Below are 19,274 nucleotides of genomic sequence, written 5' to 3'. Positions count from 1 at the left end.
CTTAGGATCTGGTTGTTGCTGATCCCCAGACTGTCCAGAGTTCTCCCCCTTGCTTAACTCTTCTCGCCTTTCGCGCTGCAGCCTTCTTTTCTGTGTCTTGGTCAACCCCTCTGGACACCATGGAGGAAATTGCTGCTGCCTCACCGTTGGGCGACGATTTTCCCTTGACTCCATCCGATAAGTGTTGACATCCCTGCAAAATATGAACTCATCGGGAACCCGTGCATTAGCTATTTCTTCAAGTTCTTCCTGGCTCCTGGGGAAATACCCAACACGATCTCCAAGCCTGTCGTGCACGCTGAGCCTGCCCCCCAGTCGATCATGAACGGATGCTCTCCCTCTAATCGGCCCATTAAATTGTCGATCATTATCACGATAGCGCCGATCAGACATGTCATACCGGTCATAACCGTTGCACTCAGGACAATCTCCGACAGTGGGAAGTTTGATATTCTCCTCCCAACAATGAATGAAGAACGGGCAATTCCAGTGATCCCTATGCCGATTCCACTCCTGCCGGCGTCTTTCTTCTTTCCGGCGATAGTCCTCTCGCTGGCGCCGATACCGATCTTCACGTTGCTGCCAAGTCTCCTGAGGCCTTCTGTGGGTTATCACGATACCAGATCGGGGAGGCCTCCCTGAGTTAGCTCCCTCTTGGACTAGGCCTTTTCCTTTCGCATCGGCGGTAGTGATTTGATGCTGAGGATCCACCGATGCACTTCTTTCAGCTGCTTCCGATGTCAAGACCTTGGCCTTTCCCTTAGCATCCAGCATGTTTGTTGGGAAAGGATGTTGATCAATCTTCATCGGCTTCTGAGCTTTGGAGCTGTCAAATTTGATCCTCCCTGACTCTATAGCCGATTGCAGCTGTTGCCTAAACACTTTGCACTCATTGGTGCTGTGAGAAGTTGCATTGTGCCATTTACAATACTTCATCTTCTTCAACTCCTCAGCCGATGGGATCACATGATTAGGTGATAATTTGATCTGACCTTCCTGAAGTAGAAAGTCAAATATCCGATCGGCCTTAGTGATATCAAACGCGAACTTCTCTGGCTCTTTATGCCCAAAAGGGCAAGACATCGGCTTCTTGTTTTTCACCCACTTTGCCAAGCCGATGACCGGTTCTTCATCAGAATCTGAGCTTGCTGCTTCATCAACAAAGGACACCTTCTTGTTCCATGCTCTCTTGGGCTCGAAAGGTTTGATATCCTGATCAGAAATCCTCTACACCAAATGACTTAAGCTTTCAAACTCCTGAGATGCATACTTGTCCTTGATGTGTGGCAACAAACCCTGGAAAGCCAAATCGGCTAGCTGCCGATCGTCCAGAACCAGGCTATAGCATTTGTTCTTGACCTCCCGTATCCTCTGCACAAAACCTTCCACCGATTCATCATTGCGTTGCCTCAATTTAACCAAATTGGTGATCTTCTCATGGACCCCAGAAAAGAAGTATTTGTGGAATTGTTTCTCCAAATCGGCCCAAGTAATCACTGAATTGGGAGATAATGATATAAACCAGGTGAAAGCCGATCCGGACAATGATGACGAGAATAAACGAACCCTTAACTCGTCCTTGTTACCAGCTTCCCCGCATTGGATGATGAACCTGTTGACGTGTTCCATTGACGTGTTCCATGGTCGACGTGTCATCCTGCCCAGAAAACTTAGTAAAATCTGGCACCTTGTACCGATTTGGAAGCGGGATCAAATCATATGCTGGAGGATACGGTGTCCGATAAGAGTAAGTGTTGACTTTGGGTTTTATCCCAAATTGATCTCTCATTACTTCGGCAATCTTATCGGCCCAATAAGCATCGACATCTTGCCGATGAGGTGGTTGCGGATCTGGCGCCTACACGTGTCGGTGCGGTGCGCGATCTGCATAGAACATTGGATTAATAATTTGTCCCCCAATCTGCGGACCACCGAGCTGTTGTGCGCCAATCTGCTGTTCGCCGATTTGCTGGCCTCCCAGATGTTGACCTCCGAATTACTGACCAGCGATCTGTTGGCCGTGATTCATCGGCTGATTGACTGCCCCTTGGTTCTGAAACCCAGGATAGGTCTGGCTTTGCTGGAACCCTGTAGCCTGATGATTCGGTTGGGGCGTCTACGGAAAGACTTGCTGCCCAAGCCATCCATTATTAGCGTTCATCGGCATAGGACCTGCCGATGACTGGTAATTGGGCATGATCATTGAATTGACATACCCTGGCTGAGTCACAAACCTCTGTTGCATCAGCATTGAATCTGCCGATGCATTAGGCATCTGGAACGTTGGAGCTTGAGAATTCCCAGTGTAAGGTCTTGCAGTAGTAGTTGTACTATACTGGGGACTCTGATTCATCGGCATGCTTGGGGGTGCCGATGTCATAGTAGCCTTGCCTCTCACATCAGTCGTCTGTGATGTACCCGACGTTAACTCTGGAGGCATACCATAACCCCACCAGTTAGGAGGAGGAGTCGATCCCGACATTGCCGATGCCAACAGATCTGTAGCGAGTTTAATCTGCCCATCTGAAGTCAGTGGATTTGTCGTCGGCGTAGATCGTGCATTAGTGACTCCTAACGTGCTTGGTGGAACAGGAATTTCCGTGCCCGCAGCGGCTGTAGCAGCCGATGGAGCTGTGACTACCGGTGACCCTGGCTGATGGTGAGAGGGGCCCATATAATCTGGTGGCAATTGTCCTTCCTTGAAAGTTCTGGCCACGACATTGAAAACCGTATTGGACAGCACACCAGCTTGGTTGATCAAGGCACGGTTAATAGCACTATCGACCATCTCTTGAAGTTTACCAAGATTGGCTTCAAAAGTAACCTGCCGAGGCGTCGGCAGTGCATCCTTCTGGATTACCTCGCCGCTCCTGTTTATGCTGAAGGACCTCAGACATTGCTGCTTGTAATCCTCCATGGCTTTAGCAATAGCTTGCTTCTGCTCATCCTTGAGATTGGCTTCCGTCACGGGGATGACGTTCTCCTGATCAAACTCAGAAGTCGACATGTTGATCTTGATCTTGAATTGGTCCCACCGGACGTGCCAAAAGATGTGTTGATGCAAAAGCGGATCTGCAAACACAAAGGGCTAATACCCGATTTAAACGTTAAGGCGTGCCAGCCGATTTGACCTTACTATCAGCAAAGGTGGTAACTCGAATACTTTGGTCCCGACAACAGCGATGCGCCCGGATGCCACGGCCAAGAGGTATCCACGCGGAACTTGAGAACACGTCGAGCTTAAGTCGACGAATTCCTAAGAACTCGTAATAAAAGGAAAAATGTATGACGAAGTCATCGAAAATAGATGCTAGAATATGAGTAAAAACTGGTGTTTGATTGATTGATTGATTGATTCCTTGATTACAAAGCCCTAGGGTCTACATTTATACCCTGCTCAAAGAGCTACAACCAGACACGACTAGAACTCAAATTCCAAATTAAACAGAATCCGTATGCAAAACGATCTAAATAACTAAGAAAAACGTAAAACTATCCTCACGTGACAAACTAGAACATCCCCACAAGTCGATCGGCAACTTCCACGCTCTCCCTCCGTATCATCGGCAGACTTTTTTGTCATAGCCATCGGCACAAACGCATCACCACCTATGGACTTGGTCACGTTCAACCATCCTTCCATCGGCAATCATCCTCATCGGCAACTCTGAAGATCAAACACTGTCGTCTTACCTTGCCAACCTACATTTTACCAATCATGGACACGTGCCCAAAAACGGTGTCAACAGATATCAAATAGTTATATTTAATTGATATCATAAATATTATTATTTTATTATATAAATTTAGTCAAAGTTGATATGCTTTGGCTTTTCAAAATTCTTAGAATGACTTATAATTTGAGATGTAGAGAGTATGATCTAAGACCCTTACATTCACGCTGAACAAAAATACCTTCTACAAATCTACGGCACATGATTCGTGATAAAGAACATGTGAATAGAGAGATACGAGGGTTGGTGTCCTCACAATGATGCCACCATTCATCAATTGTGCGATCCGTGTGTTTTTAGTATAAAAATTTTGTTATCCCGTAGCAACGCACGAGCACGCTATAATTCCATCTTACTAGCAATGTTTTTTTGTTATTTCATTTTTTTTCACGTTCCTTTATCCCCGTGATCCATGCAATGCAATGAAGAAATGCTCCGCACTGTGATCTACGACAGGAAGCAAAATGTCCCGGCTAGTTTTTCAAATTCCCAAATCTGTTCGGCATTGGCATCCAAATCCAATGATCCAAACGTCACGTGATCAGGGATAAAAAAATAACAATAACAAAAAAACCCGCAGCTCCCGCTGCCTCGCGTTTCCGTTTCAAACGATTCAAACCGGGTCTTGGCCTCTTGGGGCCCATCGCACCGGTCTCCCTCTCCCCTACCTCCTCCGTCCTCCGGATCTTCTGCTCCTTCCCCCACTCGCGCTCAGGCTCGGTCCCAGGGATCGGAGCGGCTCCCCCTCGGCGGCGTCCAGCGACGGAGGGACAGTCCCAGGCTCGGCGGCGGCGTCGGCGGCTCCCCCTCCCGCCTCTCGCCAGTCGCCTCGCGCCCTCGCTTCCGTCCTCCGCGCACCGGCCGGCAACCCTGCGTACGCACCTCCCTCTCCCCTCCCGCCTCTGCTGTACCGTGGGAGCCCGGCCAGCTGCCCAGGGTGGCCGGGCCTTGGCTCCGCCGGTGCTTGGATTTTGCAACCTTGCCGAAAGAAGGGTCGGCTTCTACAAGGTGGAAGATGAAGCCTGGAGGTTTCAACATGAGGAAAAGCATTGCCTGGAACCCTGCTTTTTTCACTGAAGAAGGTATGTTTCTTCTTCGTCAACTCTGCGCTTTGGTTTGTCCTGGATCTGGTTTAATAGTAACGCCAATGAATTTTGAAGGTGTTTTGGATAATTCGGAGCTTTCTGTGCTTACTGGCTCCCAACTGAAGGCAAATAGGAGCCCTGGTTCAGGGGCCAGTAGTATAATGTCCTCATCGTGGCAGTCAGGGAGATATGGTAACACATATGTACGGAAGGAAGCCGCAGAGAATTCACATGGAAAATTGCCTGCAAGATATCACAGGGCAGAAAGCCAGGGAAGGAAATTGTTTTCTTCAGCAAAAACTCCTCAGAGGGACCAACAGAAAGAATCTGCTGTCAGTACATCACTCAACACATTCTTTACTTGTTTCTTTTAAAGACACTGTTTACTTGTTATGGTTGTAGCATTTAACAAATTTTCAATAAAATTGCTGTTTTCTGCACAACTAATTGCAGGGAACACAAAACAGAAGCTCTGCAAGAAGCATCCAAATATGCACACCAAGAGTACCAGCAGGATCTATATATCCTAAAGAAGTTTTAGGCAGGATTGTGCAGGCCTTAGTGTTTTTCCCTTGATAACAGTAGGGCTGGCTTATTTGTCCATACATTACCACAAGTTTAAGTATTCATTCATCACTACAAATGTTGTTAGTCTTAACTTAGATATACGCAGAAGAAAGTACCAAACTCATCTGCTTCTACAGCTCAGATGTCAAGAATACCAAAGCAATCACGACCTTCTCCTCCTAAGGTCCCAAGAAGTACTTCATCTGCGACAAACAGTTTGGAATCACACAAAAAAATAGCTCCAGGTAATCTTTGTATATTCCCTAAAGAAACTGGGTTTCAGGCGAAGTCTGGCATTCTATTTTACCAGGCCATGCAGGATTTCCCAGTGATAAAGTATGTCTATTTGACATAGCTCTTGGCACTCATGTGTTGTTACTAGCTTTCTGATGCAATATACTGCTATTTGTTCAGTTAAAGCTGTGCTAGTTCATAGAGTAACTGGATTGCCTACTAGATTGAAGATCAATTCTGTATCTTCTGGACCTAGCATAGAGAAGGATGCGGTGAGTTATATAACTGATGATATGGTCTGCATCCCCACTTGTCCAATCTGCCTGCATCTTTTGTCAATCAATATTTAATAGTGTTCCTAAACAAACTGTTTTCTTTTGCAGATGCCTGCTGTTACTGCCATACGTGAAGAAGCCAGCGTTTCTGTGAAATGCAAAAAAAATCTATCACACCCACAAATTAATCCATCCAACCCCTTTGATAGCACTGCGTCAAAATTTGCTAAGCCATCAGCACTTCGAATGCCTTCACCTTCAGTTGGTTTTTTCAATCAGGTAGTCTATTACGTCCTTCCATTTTTAGAACATTGCATTATTTGCTGTGGTGTAATGCATTGTGCATTTCCTATTTTGTCAACAATATGATGAAAAGCTGGCTTGATAGCAAATTGAGAAATAAACAAATGTGTGATTCTGGGCTAAGTTCTTATCAAAAGTATGGGAAAATATGAGGCCTGGTACATGTGGAAGATTTAATTACTGAATGTTAAATAGTTATGCACATAGTTGATTAACTGTGCAAGCACATAGTATGATATGAAAGTTACCTGAAAAACTGTTTCGTATTTGTCCATATATTGTATATTAGCCTATTAGGTACCTAAGAGTGTTTTCCTTCTTACCCTCTCCAGATATAATTGTTGGGACTCTTTCATTAGTTCATATCAGTCTGTTCATTTGTTGTAATCTTGTATCACTATAGGAAACAGAGTCCCCAGGGGATCAATATATGTAAATCCATGTGCCCTATGGCTTATCATGCTCACTCTTGCCCTAGTCTTGGTGTGTTTTTGATTCGTAATATCTTATTCTGTAACTTTGAGTCTGTTGGTTTTGCACTTGTGTTTTGTTTTATATTTTCCTGTGAGGGCTCATTTGTCAAAATATGATTGATTGACTGATCTGTTCAGGAAAAAGCGTTTGTGTCACACGGTGATACTGCTAAAAGAAACGTGGGGAGGTGCTTCTCTTCAAATACTTCAGTGCTTGATAAACCTCCCAGATACAGGCAGTCCGAGGAAAGCAGACCCCACCTAACAAAGCAGTTGTCAACCAATTGCACTGCTGCTTCCACTCTTGTGCCACCTGTGACTAGAGAGAGCAATCTCAAATCTTTGGTGATTCCAGAAAAGGAATCATTGTCAAAAGTTACTACTACATACTTAGAAAAACCTGGAAATATAAATAATCAAGCAAGGCCAAAGGCTGATTTCTCATTGTCAGGAACTGGAGCTACTACTACTCCACAGCCGATGAATTTAGAAAAGAATGATGATGCCGGAAATAGTGTGCCAGTTGTGTACAATGAGACATCGCATGTAGAAGGAAGGGGCAGTATCAGAGAGATTGAACCTCTTGATAATTCCAACTCTCTTGAAGCTATTTGTTCCTCAACCACTGAACCTGTTGAGGATTCGTTCCCTCTTCAAGCCAGTTATTCCTCAACCAAACCTATTGTAGGGAGTAAATTGTCACCCTCTTGCATTTCTTCTGAAGTATGCTCCTCTAGTGAGCTTAGTTGTCAAGGCAAGTCAGACAGTGATTCCAGTGCAGCAATTGACTTGGAAAACTCTAATGTTGGAGAGACTGCACTTGGAGCTTCTTTGTCGAAAGGTAGCAGTTGCACTCCAACTCTTGATTTGTTGCAAGGATTTTATTCCTTTGATCACCAGAATATTGAATGTCCTATGCTAATGGAATCATTATCTACAATATATGCAGATCAGTTGCCACATTGTGGCAGTTTAAGAGATGAAATGCCAACCCTAGCTGACAGTCATTCAGATTTGAATGATTCTTCGTGTGATGAAGCTAAACTTGCTTTGTCAGAAGAACCAAATACTGAAGGTGACATGGAGCTAGAAACAAACAGTACATTAGATGTAAAGGAAACTCTGTTGTTAGATGTGGGGTGTGGGCATATTCACAATTATAGGACCACAGATTGTTCTCCTATGAAATTGGAAGCGCCTACACCTTGTGTGGAAAGACAACATGCTTTATTAGTAGAACCAAATATTGAAGAAAAAATGGTGCTTGACACAGACAGATTGTCAGCTATACAGGATGCACCACATATAGAGTATGTCTGTTTAATATTTGACTGCATACATTCAGTTGACTTGCAACTGCATTTATAATGTTTCATTCTCATCTTTTACAGAAAGAACAAGGCACCAGACAGATCAGCAAATACAATTCTTAAAGATCATCTGAAGAACTTGGTACCATTTACAGAAGAATGGCTTGCTGTAATGGAGGCTCGTGGGCAGGTCTGCATACCTAGCTACCTAATAAAAGTAGTAAAGTACATGCTATTGTGACTTGTTAACAAGTGTAGTCTATGGGTTCTTTTCCCCCTTTATTTTCATAACTTGCTACCATGCTAATTTCTTTACAATCCTTTAGTACAGGCAGCACAAGTCAGCTTTCCAGTTTTTGGCCTTTGCTTTTTATATTTGGCTGCATGCCACTAATCCATTCTCCTGGTACAAGCAAAAGGCTTTCCATATTTCCTGGGTTCTGCTGCATTATATGTTTGCTAGCAGTCCATGGCAATGAGCCAATATTTAGGAACAAGTAACTGAATAAATAAATCTAACTGTACCGATCATTGGGTCTTATATTTTTCCCAGCAACTGACTAGCTGAGCATAGAATACTATATGGTAGCATTTAGCAGCTTGCAAATTCCTTTTTTTGTCACTGAGCTGAGTGTGATACATTCTTGTCAGGAAGTTTTGGAACAAAAGACTGGTGCTGTGCAAAATTCTCCTCCTGACAAAACAGCTCCAGAACCCAGTCCTTGGTCGCCGGTAATGCTCTTGCAAAATTTCAAATTCGAAATATAGTCCAGTGGAACTTCATTGTTCAGTAAGCCATGATGTTTCATGTGCAGTACATTTATACTAACAAGAAATTCTAATGTTATAGTCGACAATTTGGATTCACATTACTAAACTATTTGAATAGATTGATAGATGCGAAGGCCACCATACCAAGAACAAAACTAGCTCAAATCCGATGAAATGACTTCCTTACGCACCATTCATTCAGTGTATAATGTAACAGCTTTTCATTGCAAATCACTGCAGGTTAAACGGAAAGCGCAAGATGTTGGACCATTTGACTGTACCAAGTTCTCCAAAAACATCCGAACCTCTGGTACCTGACTGCAGACCTTGGAATCACATTTATCATGGTACAGCCACGATGATAAGGTCAGGGCATCCGAACATCTGGTACCCTCGCTGCATACGATTGACCTTCACATTCTATCATGGTGTAGCCACTGTGATAAGTAAGGTCAGGGACTCCGAGCTGAACACGGAGTAAATACCTGCCACTGATTCTCATTTTGATCAACCTAACTGCAATGTAGTTCAGCAGCCTTGTTGATCTGCATTTGTTCCCTCCCCTTTTTTTTTGCTATTGTGAAATACTGTTGAGATCACGCCCCAAGCAAACACTTGGTAAACAAGGGAAAAAAAAAGGAGAGAGGTTCTTTTGTCTTTGTCTCAATTGTCCTTTTTCGGCCATTAGTAGCTGACTAATATTGATATCTGAAATCCCAAATGCGATATCTGATCGAATTCCTTGAGTGTCGGGTAGGCCAATCCAGAACTTGAAGGCTCATGGCAGCAATCCTGCTGCGTCAGCCACCAGAGACGCCTGCTTTCTGCTGAACATCCGGGACCGGAAGTGCATTTTGATTAGGCCTTGTTTAGTTTCAAAAAAAATTTGCAAAATGTTTCAGATTCTTTATCATATTGAATCTTGTGGCACATGCATGGACCATTAAATATAGATAAAAGAAATAACTAATTGCACAGTTTACCTGTAATTTGTGAGACAAATCTTTTAAGTCTAGTTAGTCTATGATTAGATAATATTTGTCAAATACAAACGAAAGTGTTACAGTGTCTATTTTGCAAATATTTTTGGAACTGAACATCATCTTTTGTCTCGTTCTCCTTCTCCATCAGCGTCCTATAGCTCTCACTAGTGGTACCTACCTTTGCGTATGTTCGTTTGGCTGATAAGTTATGACAAAAAATATTATTGACTGATTTGTTGTGAAAGAAAAATACTGCTGAATAGCTGACATTCGGCTAATAAGCCTTGTTACAGCCAGATCAAAGCTAGCATTCCCAAATATCTTCGAATAAAAGACTCTGCAGCCTCTCCAAAAGAAAAACGTCCGTCATCATCCGTGATACTTCACCAGATAACTATGGCTGACAGCTACTGTATCGGCTATTATCCATATATTTTGGGTGGCTAGGGGAATGAGACCATGCCATGTGGCAAACTGTGAATTTACCAACTAGTCCTTGAAAGCGAAATTATATGTTGACCTTTCTAAATACAGGCAGAGAGTGCCCCTAATGCTCCTATCCCCTTTTTCATACTCGTCAAGTACAAAACTAAGGCCTTGTTTAGTTGTAAAAAATTTCAAGATTTTCTGTCACATCAAAACTTGCGGCACATGTATAGAATATTAAATTTAGACGAAAACAAAAACTAATTATACAGTTTTCCTAGAAATCGCGAGATGAATCTTTTGACCCTAATTAGTCTATGATTGGACAATATTTAACACAAACAAACGAAAGTGCTACAGTACCAAAAATCCAAAATTTTTGCCAACTAAACAAGGCCTAAAGGAACTTTGTAAAAATGAGAAGAAGAATATATAAGCACGTTTTATTTCCTCAAAATATTACAGCATGAGTTAATTATGGCGTTGGTGACGTGCAAATGCTCTTGGCCTGTCGATAGCGATAGCGACTTTGCCACGATACCAGTTCGCTGATGCTAACAGCATTAGCCGTTTAAGAAGGCCTGATAGCATCGTCAGACAAGCCTTTTACTTGATTGGGATCGACCAGCTCATGTTCCTCACTTCATTCATCCGGATACAACTGAAGCACGGCACCGATCAAACACCAGGGGTGGTGCCGTGGTGGCCTATTTGGCGGCCACTAGGGCTAGGGAACGCACGTGCATAAGCCATGTTGTAAAAAGCCACAAACATTTGAACATAGTTCATGATCATAATTTTTTTTTCGCATCATCCCAATGCCACGGGCGATCACATACAGTTTGGAGATACATCGGCAGTACGATAACAGAACATACTAGCAGAAATGCACACTCGTATCAAGGGTGTTGCCTGAAACAAGAGGAAATAAGACACACTATAGAGTATAGCCGACGTTAAGATCCAACTCCAGGCCATGGATCAGACTTAAAGATCCTCAAACCAGCCAAGCAGGATCTATGTTCCTGCATCACCACCAGTCATGGTTATTCCGTGGTCGATGTGCTTGGAGGTTTCTCCTTTGGATGCTTTGATCCGTAGTGATCGATCAGCTGTTTTTCATTTGCCAATTGTACCTATGGAAATAACAGCGCCATGTGAGCTGATATGTTCCTCAAATGCAACTTGCCATGTAAAAAGTATAGCATCCACATAATGAACCCACAGCTTTACTCCTGAGTTAAAAGGAATTCAGAAAATGTAGAAGGCGTAGCCCTGTTCGTTTGAACTTGAACTTATTAACTAGAATTAGCCAACAATGTTTTTCTCTCGTAACAAATCAGCATCAGCCACTTTTACGGCCAGCCAAACAGGGCCAAGCTTTTAGACGAACCCACAAAAGGGAATTCTTTATAAAATATTGGCACGGCTTTTGGGAAAAACGGTGACGAAAGTCTTTTACACGTGAGATCAAAACTGCTATTCACGGCTTGAGTTTATCAGCCGAATCTGCACCTATGCAGCTCTCACAACAAATTATCAGCCAACAATACTTGCAGTGTTCTCACAACAAATCATCAGCCAACAGTATCTTCTGTTATGGTTCTGTATCTCTGTTACCCGGCCCCAAACCCCCAAGGCAACAATATGAGTACGCTGGAACAACATGTGTCAACGATTGGCCTACATACAAACTGGCTGACTAAAGGAGGTTAGGGCAATAGTACTGATGATATGCAGCAGGAACATTTCAATTTGCTGGCAAAAAAAAAAAATTCCAGATAAAGTGAGGCGCTAGATGGATGGATACTCTGCAGAGCAGGCCCGGCCAGAAGTTGAACAACTTTGGTCCGTGCGCTGTGATGCAGTAGACACTACTATTGAAATGGTCCGTGCGCTGTGATGCAGTAGGCAAGCACGGATACGGCAAAATTGGACAGATTGGCCGGATCTACTGCCGAGGCAAACCCGGCAGGTTCCAGTCCAGGCGATGGCTAGCGATCGGAGAGCGGGGCTCCGGCTTATTTACCTTGCAGATGGGGCAGACGACCTTGAGGCCGACGGCGCGGGCCTCGAGCTGGGACCCCTTGGATTTCTGGTTCCGCTCCGCGTTACGCCGCTGTGCGTCGATCTTCTGCTTCCCGCGCGTCATCCCTCCGCCTCTACCGCCGCCGGTGGCTTCCTCCCTCCCGGCGATTGGATTCGGATTCGGATCGCCGCCCGCCCCGCCCCGCCCCGGCCCTGCCCTGCGCCCCTGCCCCTCGAGCGAGAGTCTGGATGCTTCTTCGCTTACCTCGCCGTACCTTCCTACCCGGAATCGGGTCGGGTGCCACGCTTTCCTCCTTCTCCACTCCTGGGCTGCATTGCATTTGTGGGATAGGGCCTCTGGAGTCGGTCGGAAGCCCAGTAACGTTGGCCTGGTCCCGTTTGTTTCGTCGCGTGCAACGGCCACCCCCATTAGCCTCTCCGCGACCCGCAGGCCTAGAGGATAGATGGCGGTGGCAGCGTCCTGCGGCACGTCCAACTTGGCTCGAGTAGCACGGTCACGTGTAGGTGCGTATGACTCACGAGAGGCTCCTCGTAGCGCATAGGCAAGCAAAGGCGTAGCTCCGTTGGCTTGAGCTTATCCGTAGAATCTCCCATTATTTATTATTTAGTAGTATTTTTCTTTCATAATAAATTAACGAACAGTATTCTCAGCTATGACTTATTAGCCAAGGTGTCAATCAATTGGCAAGCTCAGATCAGCCACACAACGGTCCAGTAACCAATAGGGGATGAAAACGGATGAAATAGGAACGGATATAACCGATATTATATTTGTTTTCATATTTCTGTGAGAATTTAGATTTGAATATAAATAATATTAACTATGACGGATGAAATATGATTGGATATCAACATCATAAATATATGATTTAAATACTCATATATGGATACAACATCAAATGTTAAATATTCAGACTCGAATACAGATAAATCTAAACTCTTCTAAACAAATTCGATCTCGAATACAGTTAAAAAATATCCGTACCGTTTTAGCAGCCTCGTAGGAGAGATGCGCCCTCAGCGCAGCATGCGCCAGGCTGCCTCACCGTATCAAGTAGTATAAACATATATTTATATAAACTAAAAAAAAAACTCAACCCCTGCGGAATGACCTCGATCGAGGTAAAAACTCTGACCCCTGGAGAAAATTTCTCAAGCCGCAGAGTTGAGAAAAAGCCCTGAAACCTGGCGACCCAAGCACAGCGAGGGATCTTTTTTTTTTTCCGTGCAAGCCAGGACTGGCCTGCCGCCGGCAGCCTCCCAAGTCCCAAGTCCCAACCAGAGCATACCACTATTGACGCGTTTCAAACGATTGGCATCTCTCTCCGCTGAAGCAAACAGGTATATGCATCTTATTCTGACAGTCGTTGGGATACACATGCAACCTCAACACGCATATTACCGGGGAGAACATTATTGGACACGCAGGCGAGGGAGTTCACGACATGAAAGAAACAAGTCCTGTAACTGCACAACACAACCCAGCGCCAGATGGTCTACTCTATAACAACCAACCAAGCTCTTCATCAGGCCATCACCATCACAAATGCCAGGCTACAATGGAAGAGAGTAGCCGCGGAGGTACTTGGAGTCGACCTTCGATTCGCGGACCAGTGCCACTCGTCCAGTTCTGGCGACCTGTCATGTGTGCAACACAATGGTGAGGACCGTGTATAAAACATCGAATAAGGTTTTCAGTGTAAAATCTGGTGACAGAGCTTAAGAAGTACGGTAATTGCTTCTGAGGAATCAAATTAGAATATAGCATCATTATAGTCTTAACAGAACTTAGAAATGGTCTCGTTTGCAAAAGTCAGTACTAATTGGCTGCGGACAGAACATCACAGGTTACTTTTGAATAGTTTTATTTAGGACTACTCAACCATGTGGCATTGTGCACAATTGCTTATATTTTGTTTCACAATCACAAGTAATCTTCAGGAGGTTGTCAGGCTGTGTTTTAAACTACAGAAGAAAACAAAACAACTGCTGGCGTCAAATAAAAAAAGTATCCGGCTATCCGTTCATCCCAAAGGACCCAAAAATTGCCTTTTCACACTTAAGATGATTTGAAGTGACAAGCAATATACCTCGCAGATGCCATATGGCTCCAATAACCTTTGTAGTGCAACCATCTTGTCAAAATCTCCAGTAAGCTGCAATCATCAATAAGGGATCCATTATGCAAGAGTTTTGCAATAGCTAATAGCTTGGAGCAGTTAGATGAAGCAGCATGAAAAAATAGTACTGGTGTCAAACATTCAGTGTTTCTATATGGGTATGATGTTGTTATTGTTACCACAAGCAGTACTATGCAGCAGAAAATCAACAAAAGCAATGTGATCTAATTTGTGGCTGTGCAGTGTGAACAGCGCTTTTTCTAAAACTGGCTCTAGTATCATCAGTGTTGGCAAAAGCCCTGATGGAAATCTGGGAGAAACACACAAATTGTAAGGATGCCAACCTGAAGCGTTACTGTATGGTCAGAAACATCAACAGGTTTTGCTCGGAAGATTTCGGCAATATCTAGGATTTCCCTCCGAGCAGCAGTGTTTACAGAAACCTTAATAAGCATCAGTTCCCTTTCAGCAAAAGGTGAGGGAGTAATGTCATGAACCTGCAGGAATCGCATGTTTTTGTTAGTTAACATAATAAATTTGCAAACACAAATGATTTTGGTAGGAGTTACATGCAGCTTACTTCATGCACATCAACAAGCTTGTAAAGCTGCTGAACTAACTTCTCAATGGATTCAACAGTACCAGGAACAACTGTTGTAATACGCGAAATGCCTTCCTTCTCAGCTGGGCCAACAGCAAGGCTCTGACAAGTATGCACTTGTCAATAACTAGTCTGGCACTATATTCAACAAGAAGAAAGAGCTTTTCGACAAATAAAACCTGTATATTGTAGCCCCTGCGAGCAAAGACTCCTGTTACAATGTTGAGGACACCAGGACAGTCATTCACAAGAATGGAGAGGGTATGCGAGCGAAGTCCAGTTGCCTGTACCACACAAAATCAATACTGGGATTAGCAGCTGCAAGATAACAACAATATACATAAACATCCAGGTTAAGCATTATTACCATTTCTTAAAGCTAGATAGGCTTTGCCTACAAATTGACTTCTTGCAAAACATAATGGAAGTGTAAATGAAAACACACTCCAGTCACATTATAATTAGATTCAGGATGCAATTATGCGCAGAGCAAACCAGCAATGTCCATGTAGCACTAAATGCAAATCACATGATGGAAATCTCTATACTTACATCATCATCATCATCCAGAACACCCCAATGAGCATCAAGTACATGGTTTGCTGATAAGCTCTCGTAAGATTCCACAGGATAGACATCACCCTGGACAGTTCCAAAGTCAAAACAACACGTGTTATAAGAGCCAGGAATAGTGTGTAGACTGTAATATTGTATCAAATGCATTCGATGGAAGTCTAAACAACTAGCATGCTGTAACCATTAATGGTATTAGTATTAGTCCAAACTACATATTGAGCAAACGTGGACTACGACTAAGACTGTAATGCCTGTTAATACTATTTATGTATATTTGTGCACTATGTGTGGGTATCACCCAACAATACATTCCCATTAACACAATAGTAAATATATACAGTTCACACAAGTTCAATGTACCAGGTGTCATGGTACTGCACGACTCGTCCATCAGTACTACTGTTTATATGTGCAAATACTATATGTACATTCAGTTACCAGTTGATTATTCATAAGACCATTCTGCATTACCGTGCATTTATAGCTTCTGGAAGCAGTATCATTCAGTGGAAATGTATTGACTCTGGTGAACTAACCCCTCAAGGCTCGAGGTAATTGTTCACAAACTTATTAGACTCAGAAAACTAATATGCCAGCATCACTGCAGGTACTTAAATACAGCCGGTGATTATTGGTACTTTTATCTGTTAACATAGAAGCTCACCCGCAGTTGGTTCAAGTGAATAGGCATTACTGAAATCACAGGGTTTTTTTTCTTCAATGTATCCACCTCAAATTGGTTATATGCATCATTCGACCAAAACTAAGTATAAAAATATAAACAGAGCAGGACATGATATAAGAAAAATAAAATTCTAGAAAGCTTTAATTAAAAGTAAAAGGTTACATACCCCAGCATTGGATGGTTGATCAAAACTGCCATTCACTGTCCTATTTACAGATGTAATTGGATTTTTCGGCAATGCCTCTATAAGGTCTGGGTAAGAAGCAGCAGAAAATTGCCAGAAACGGGCTGTTGCACCAATCTTTTCACGTCTCAAAGCAATCTAAGAAGATAGGGCATTAAATTAGCATTACAGAAAAAAATTATGTGTCCATGCAAGGAAAGAACATTAGAAATTACTTTTCCTGTCCTGCAAATTTCTTTGATTCCGAATTTCCTTAGATTCCGCTGCACTGCAGCAATTTTGCCAGGATCTCCAGCTACCTAACATTGGTGAAATGCCCATTAAGCATACAGTTCAGTACAGGAAAATGGATACCAATCAAAATATGTACACTAGTTAGAGATTGAGTTTTTACCTCTATGGTAAGTGTTTTCTCAGATATATCAACAACTTTTGCTCTGAAAATATCAACTAAAACCATGACCTGTCAGTCATGACAAGAAGCACCGTTGTAAGGATCACCATGCAATTGAGAATCATGAGTACAGGATGCTAATTGAAGTTTTGGATTACAAAGACTACATCATACCTCAGGGCGCTGATCAGGTTCAACGTTTAGTTTTATAAGCATCAGCTCTCTTTCAACCTGAGGTTCTTTAGATAGATCTTCGACCTGTAATTGATCAGATCCAAACAAAAAATAAATAAGAATTTATTGGTATTATTCTCAATGCAAGTTGGGAACAAAACAGTAGCAGTAAATAATTTTCAGAGAGAAAATATCATGGTAGTTAAAACCATATAAATGTTTAGTTGACGCAAACAGCGAAGGAATGGTAATCCATAAAGTTTTTCTGGCTAAGAATTCAGAAGGAAAGTAAAGCAATGTAATATCTGCATAGTACGTTCAGAGAGAACAATAAATCTTTCCCCCAAGAAATCAGCAACTTCAAATCGCAAGAACAAAGAAAACTCAGAATAACTCCTAACTGAAAGGCTGCTTTAGGTTATAGGATATAGACATGTACAGGGTATCATTAAAATTGAACTAAATAAGTACTACCACATAGTCAGAATAATGAAGTTTTTTTTTGACAAAATCAGAATAATGAAGTTGAGTATCTTTTTTTTTTCATCAAATGATTAACCAGAGCAACTGTGCTTACCATACACGGCACAGGTGCACAAACAGAAAGTGCATTACATAAACATAATACAGGACGTATAATAATGATGTTGCATTTGAGGTATCCCCTAGAAAGGAGTATGTCCCTGACGTTGACATGACTGTCAGGCTGGCAGCGATTCTAGGGGAAAAGGGAAAAGAATACTTCGAAGATGATAATGACTAAATCAGGAAAGAAAAAAGTTACGCATGCTCTGTCTAGCTACACAAAAGATGCTCCACGAAAGTGGAAACGATCCTAACAGAATAAAAAGGACAGAAGATTCGGGCGAGCTAAACTCATGGAACAAAATCTCACTGTACTAGTGAATTGTCACCAAGTGCTCAAACCGGGGGCATCAAAATCAAGTATGGATTCGCGTGAGTTTTGCTAAATTTTGACAAGGCGGACTCACACTAAGGACGTTGACAAGCTTATTGAGCTGCTCGATGACTTGGTTGAGCACCCTGTCGGTCCCGGAGACGACAATGGTGAAGAGGGCCTTGTCCTTGTTGAGCCCCACGGCGAGCGACTCGATGTTGTAGCCTCTCCTGGCGAAGACCCCGGCGATGCGGTTGATCATGCCGCTTTCGTCCCCGACGAACACCGAAATCGTGTGGCGCCGCACCCTGCATTTGACGCCAGAAACCCGAGCCGCCTCATCCATCAGAAGAAGAAAATAGAAACAGACAAAAGCGGCGCGTGCACAACCAAAACAACCCGAGTCCCGCGCGCCCGCGAGAGAGATTGAGAAGTAAGGAGGCAGCATTTCGGCGGGCAAGGGGGGGCGCTTACTTGTCCCTAGCGGCGGCGGCCGCGGGGGCGACCGCCGACACAGCAGCGGGGGCCGAGGCTGCCTCGCCTCCGCCGGCGCCCGCGGCAGGCGCAGCCGCCGCCACGACGGTGCAGCGGCCGCGGTACGGGGGCGAGGCACCGGCTGGCCAGAGCGACACGCGTGGCGCCGCGGCGCAGCCCGGGCGCCGCGCCGGGCCGGCCGCTGCCGGCGACGGCGACGGCCGCAGGTGGTGGGAGGAGGCGACAGACATGCCTGCCGTCGGGCGCGCTAAGGTGGCGGGGGTTGCTGGGGCCAGTGGCACTTGGGCCGGGACGCGGGCGGGGCTTGCTCGGTGGCCGGAGGTGGACTAGTGGAGTAGTGGTTGGTGGGCTGGTTTTAGCCGTAGGGTTTATCAAGGGTCGTTTATGAAGGGGCGTCAGGGCGAAATGACGAGCCTGCCCCCGAGCCCGCAGTGACGCAGCCCACAGAGGGTAGAGGGAGGAGGAGGAGGCTGTCGCTACGCGTGTGATCCGCGCGCAAATCGGCGGTGGGGTCACGGGGTGGTGTGGACCTGCTGTCGCATTCGGGCCGGACCGCGGATTCCATCCGGTATCTTGTTGACGTTGAGCGCCGAGCCGAGAGCACCCGAGCACGAGCAGGCCGCGGTCTCGCTCCCGGCGGCGGCGGCACGCTCTCGCACTCGTCGCACCTCGCCGGCCTGTCCTGCCCGTCGTCCACGCAAGGGCCAAGGCACAAGGCAGGCAAGCAAGCGGCAGCCCAGGACGCTACCACCGTGCGGCGCAGGGCCCTTTTAGCCGTTTGTGAGGAGCGCGGATAAGTGCGCCGCCGTGGCCCGTGGGTGGGCTAATCCGTCATTCTTTTTTTATCACTAATCCGTCATTCTTTTTCTTTTTTTTTTTTGAAAACAATCTGGCAGACTTCCACAACATGATTTTTGCAAACGAAAGTACGAAACGT

The 19,274-nt window shown here is 44.5% G+C and overlaps 3 protein-coding genes across 4 annotated transcripts; 1 reads left to right on the top strand and 2 right to left on the bottom strand.

Moving 5' to 3' along the window:
- On the top strand, positions 4,371–9,419 carry LOC8072442. 2 transcript variants are annotated; one of them, XM_021458137.1, is made up of 11 exons: positions 4,371–4,816; positions 4,895–5,151; positions 5,273–5,340; positions 5,489–5,631; positions 5,801–5,892; positions 6,004–6,174; positions 6,810–7,512; positions 7,621–7,981; positions 8,063–8,171; positions 8,633–8,713; positions 8,993–9,419. In XM_021458137.1, the coding sequence occupies exons 1-11, from the start codon at positions 4,750–4,752 to the stop codon at positions 9,068–9,070; spliced, it is 2,130 nt and encodes a 709-aa protein (XP_021313812.1). In that variant the 5' UTR covers positions 4,371–4,749; the 3' UTR covers positions 9,071–9,419. The 2 variants fall into 2 exon arrangements, with proteins under 2 accessions (XP_021313812.1, XP_021313811.1); XM_021458136.1 differs by having other exon boundaries at positions 5,801–5,916.
- LOC8072441 lies at positions 10,919–12,634 on the bottom strand. Its single transcript, XM_002452379.2, has 2 exons — positions 12,191–12,634; positions 10,919–11,297 (listed from the first exon to the last, which is right to left on the bottom strand). The coding sequence occupies exons 1-2, from the start codon at positions 12,617–12,619 to the stop codon at positions 11,208–11,210; spliced, it is 519 nt and encodes a 172-aa protein (XP_002452424.2). The 5' UTR covers positions 12,620–12,634; the 3' UTR covers positions 10,919–11,207.
- On the bottom strand, positions 13,511–18,692 carry LOC8056510 (acetolactate synthase small subunit 2, chloroplastic). The gene is made up of 12 exons (XM_002452378.2): positions 18,317–18,692; positions 17,937–18,150; positions 16,945–17,028; positions 16,771–16,839; positions 16,592–16,675; positions 16,359–16,514; positions 15,484–15,573; positions 15,111–15,215; positions 14,911–15,033; positions 14,675–14,827; positions 14,301–14,366; positions 13,511–13,848 (listed from the first exon to the last, which is right to left on the bottom strand). Exons 1-12 carry the CDS (start codon positions 18,565–18,567, stop codon positions 13,765–13,767), a joined length of 1,479 nt encoding a protein of 492 aa, XP_002452423.1. The 5' UTR covers positions 18,568–18,692; the 3' UTR covers positions 13,511–13,764.

This window comes from Sorghum bicolor, chromosome 4 (assembly GCF_000003195.3).
Source record: "Sorghum bicolor cultivar BTx623 chromosome 4, Sorghum_bicolor_NCBIv3, whole genome shotgun sequence".
NCBI classification, from domain to species: domain Eukaryota; kingdom Viridiplantae; phylum Streptophyta; class Magnoliopsida; order Poales; family Poaceae; genus Sorghum; species Sorghum bicolor.
Note: the sequence above shows the minus strand (reverse complement) of the source record. Positions and strands in the feature narration are given on the sequence as shown.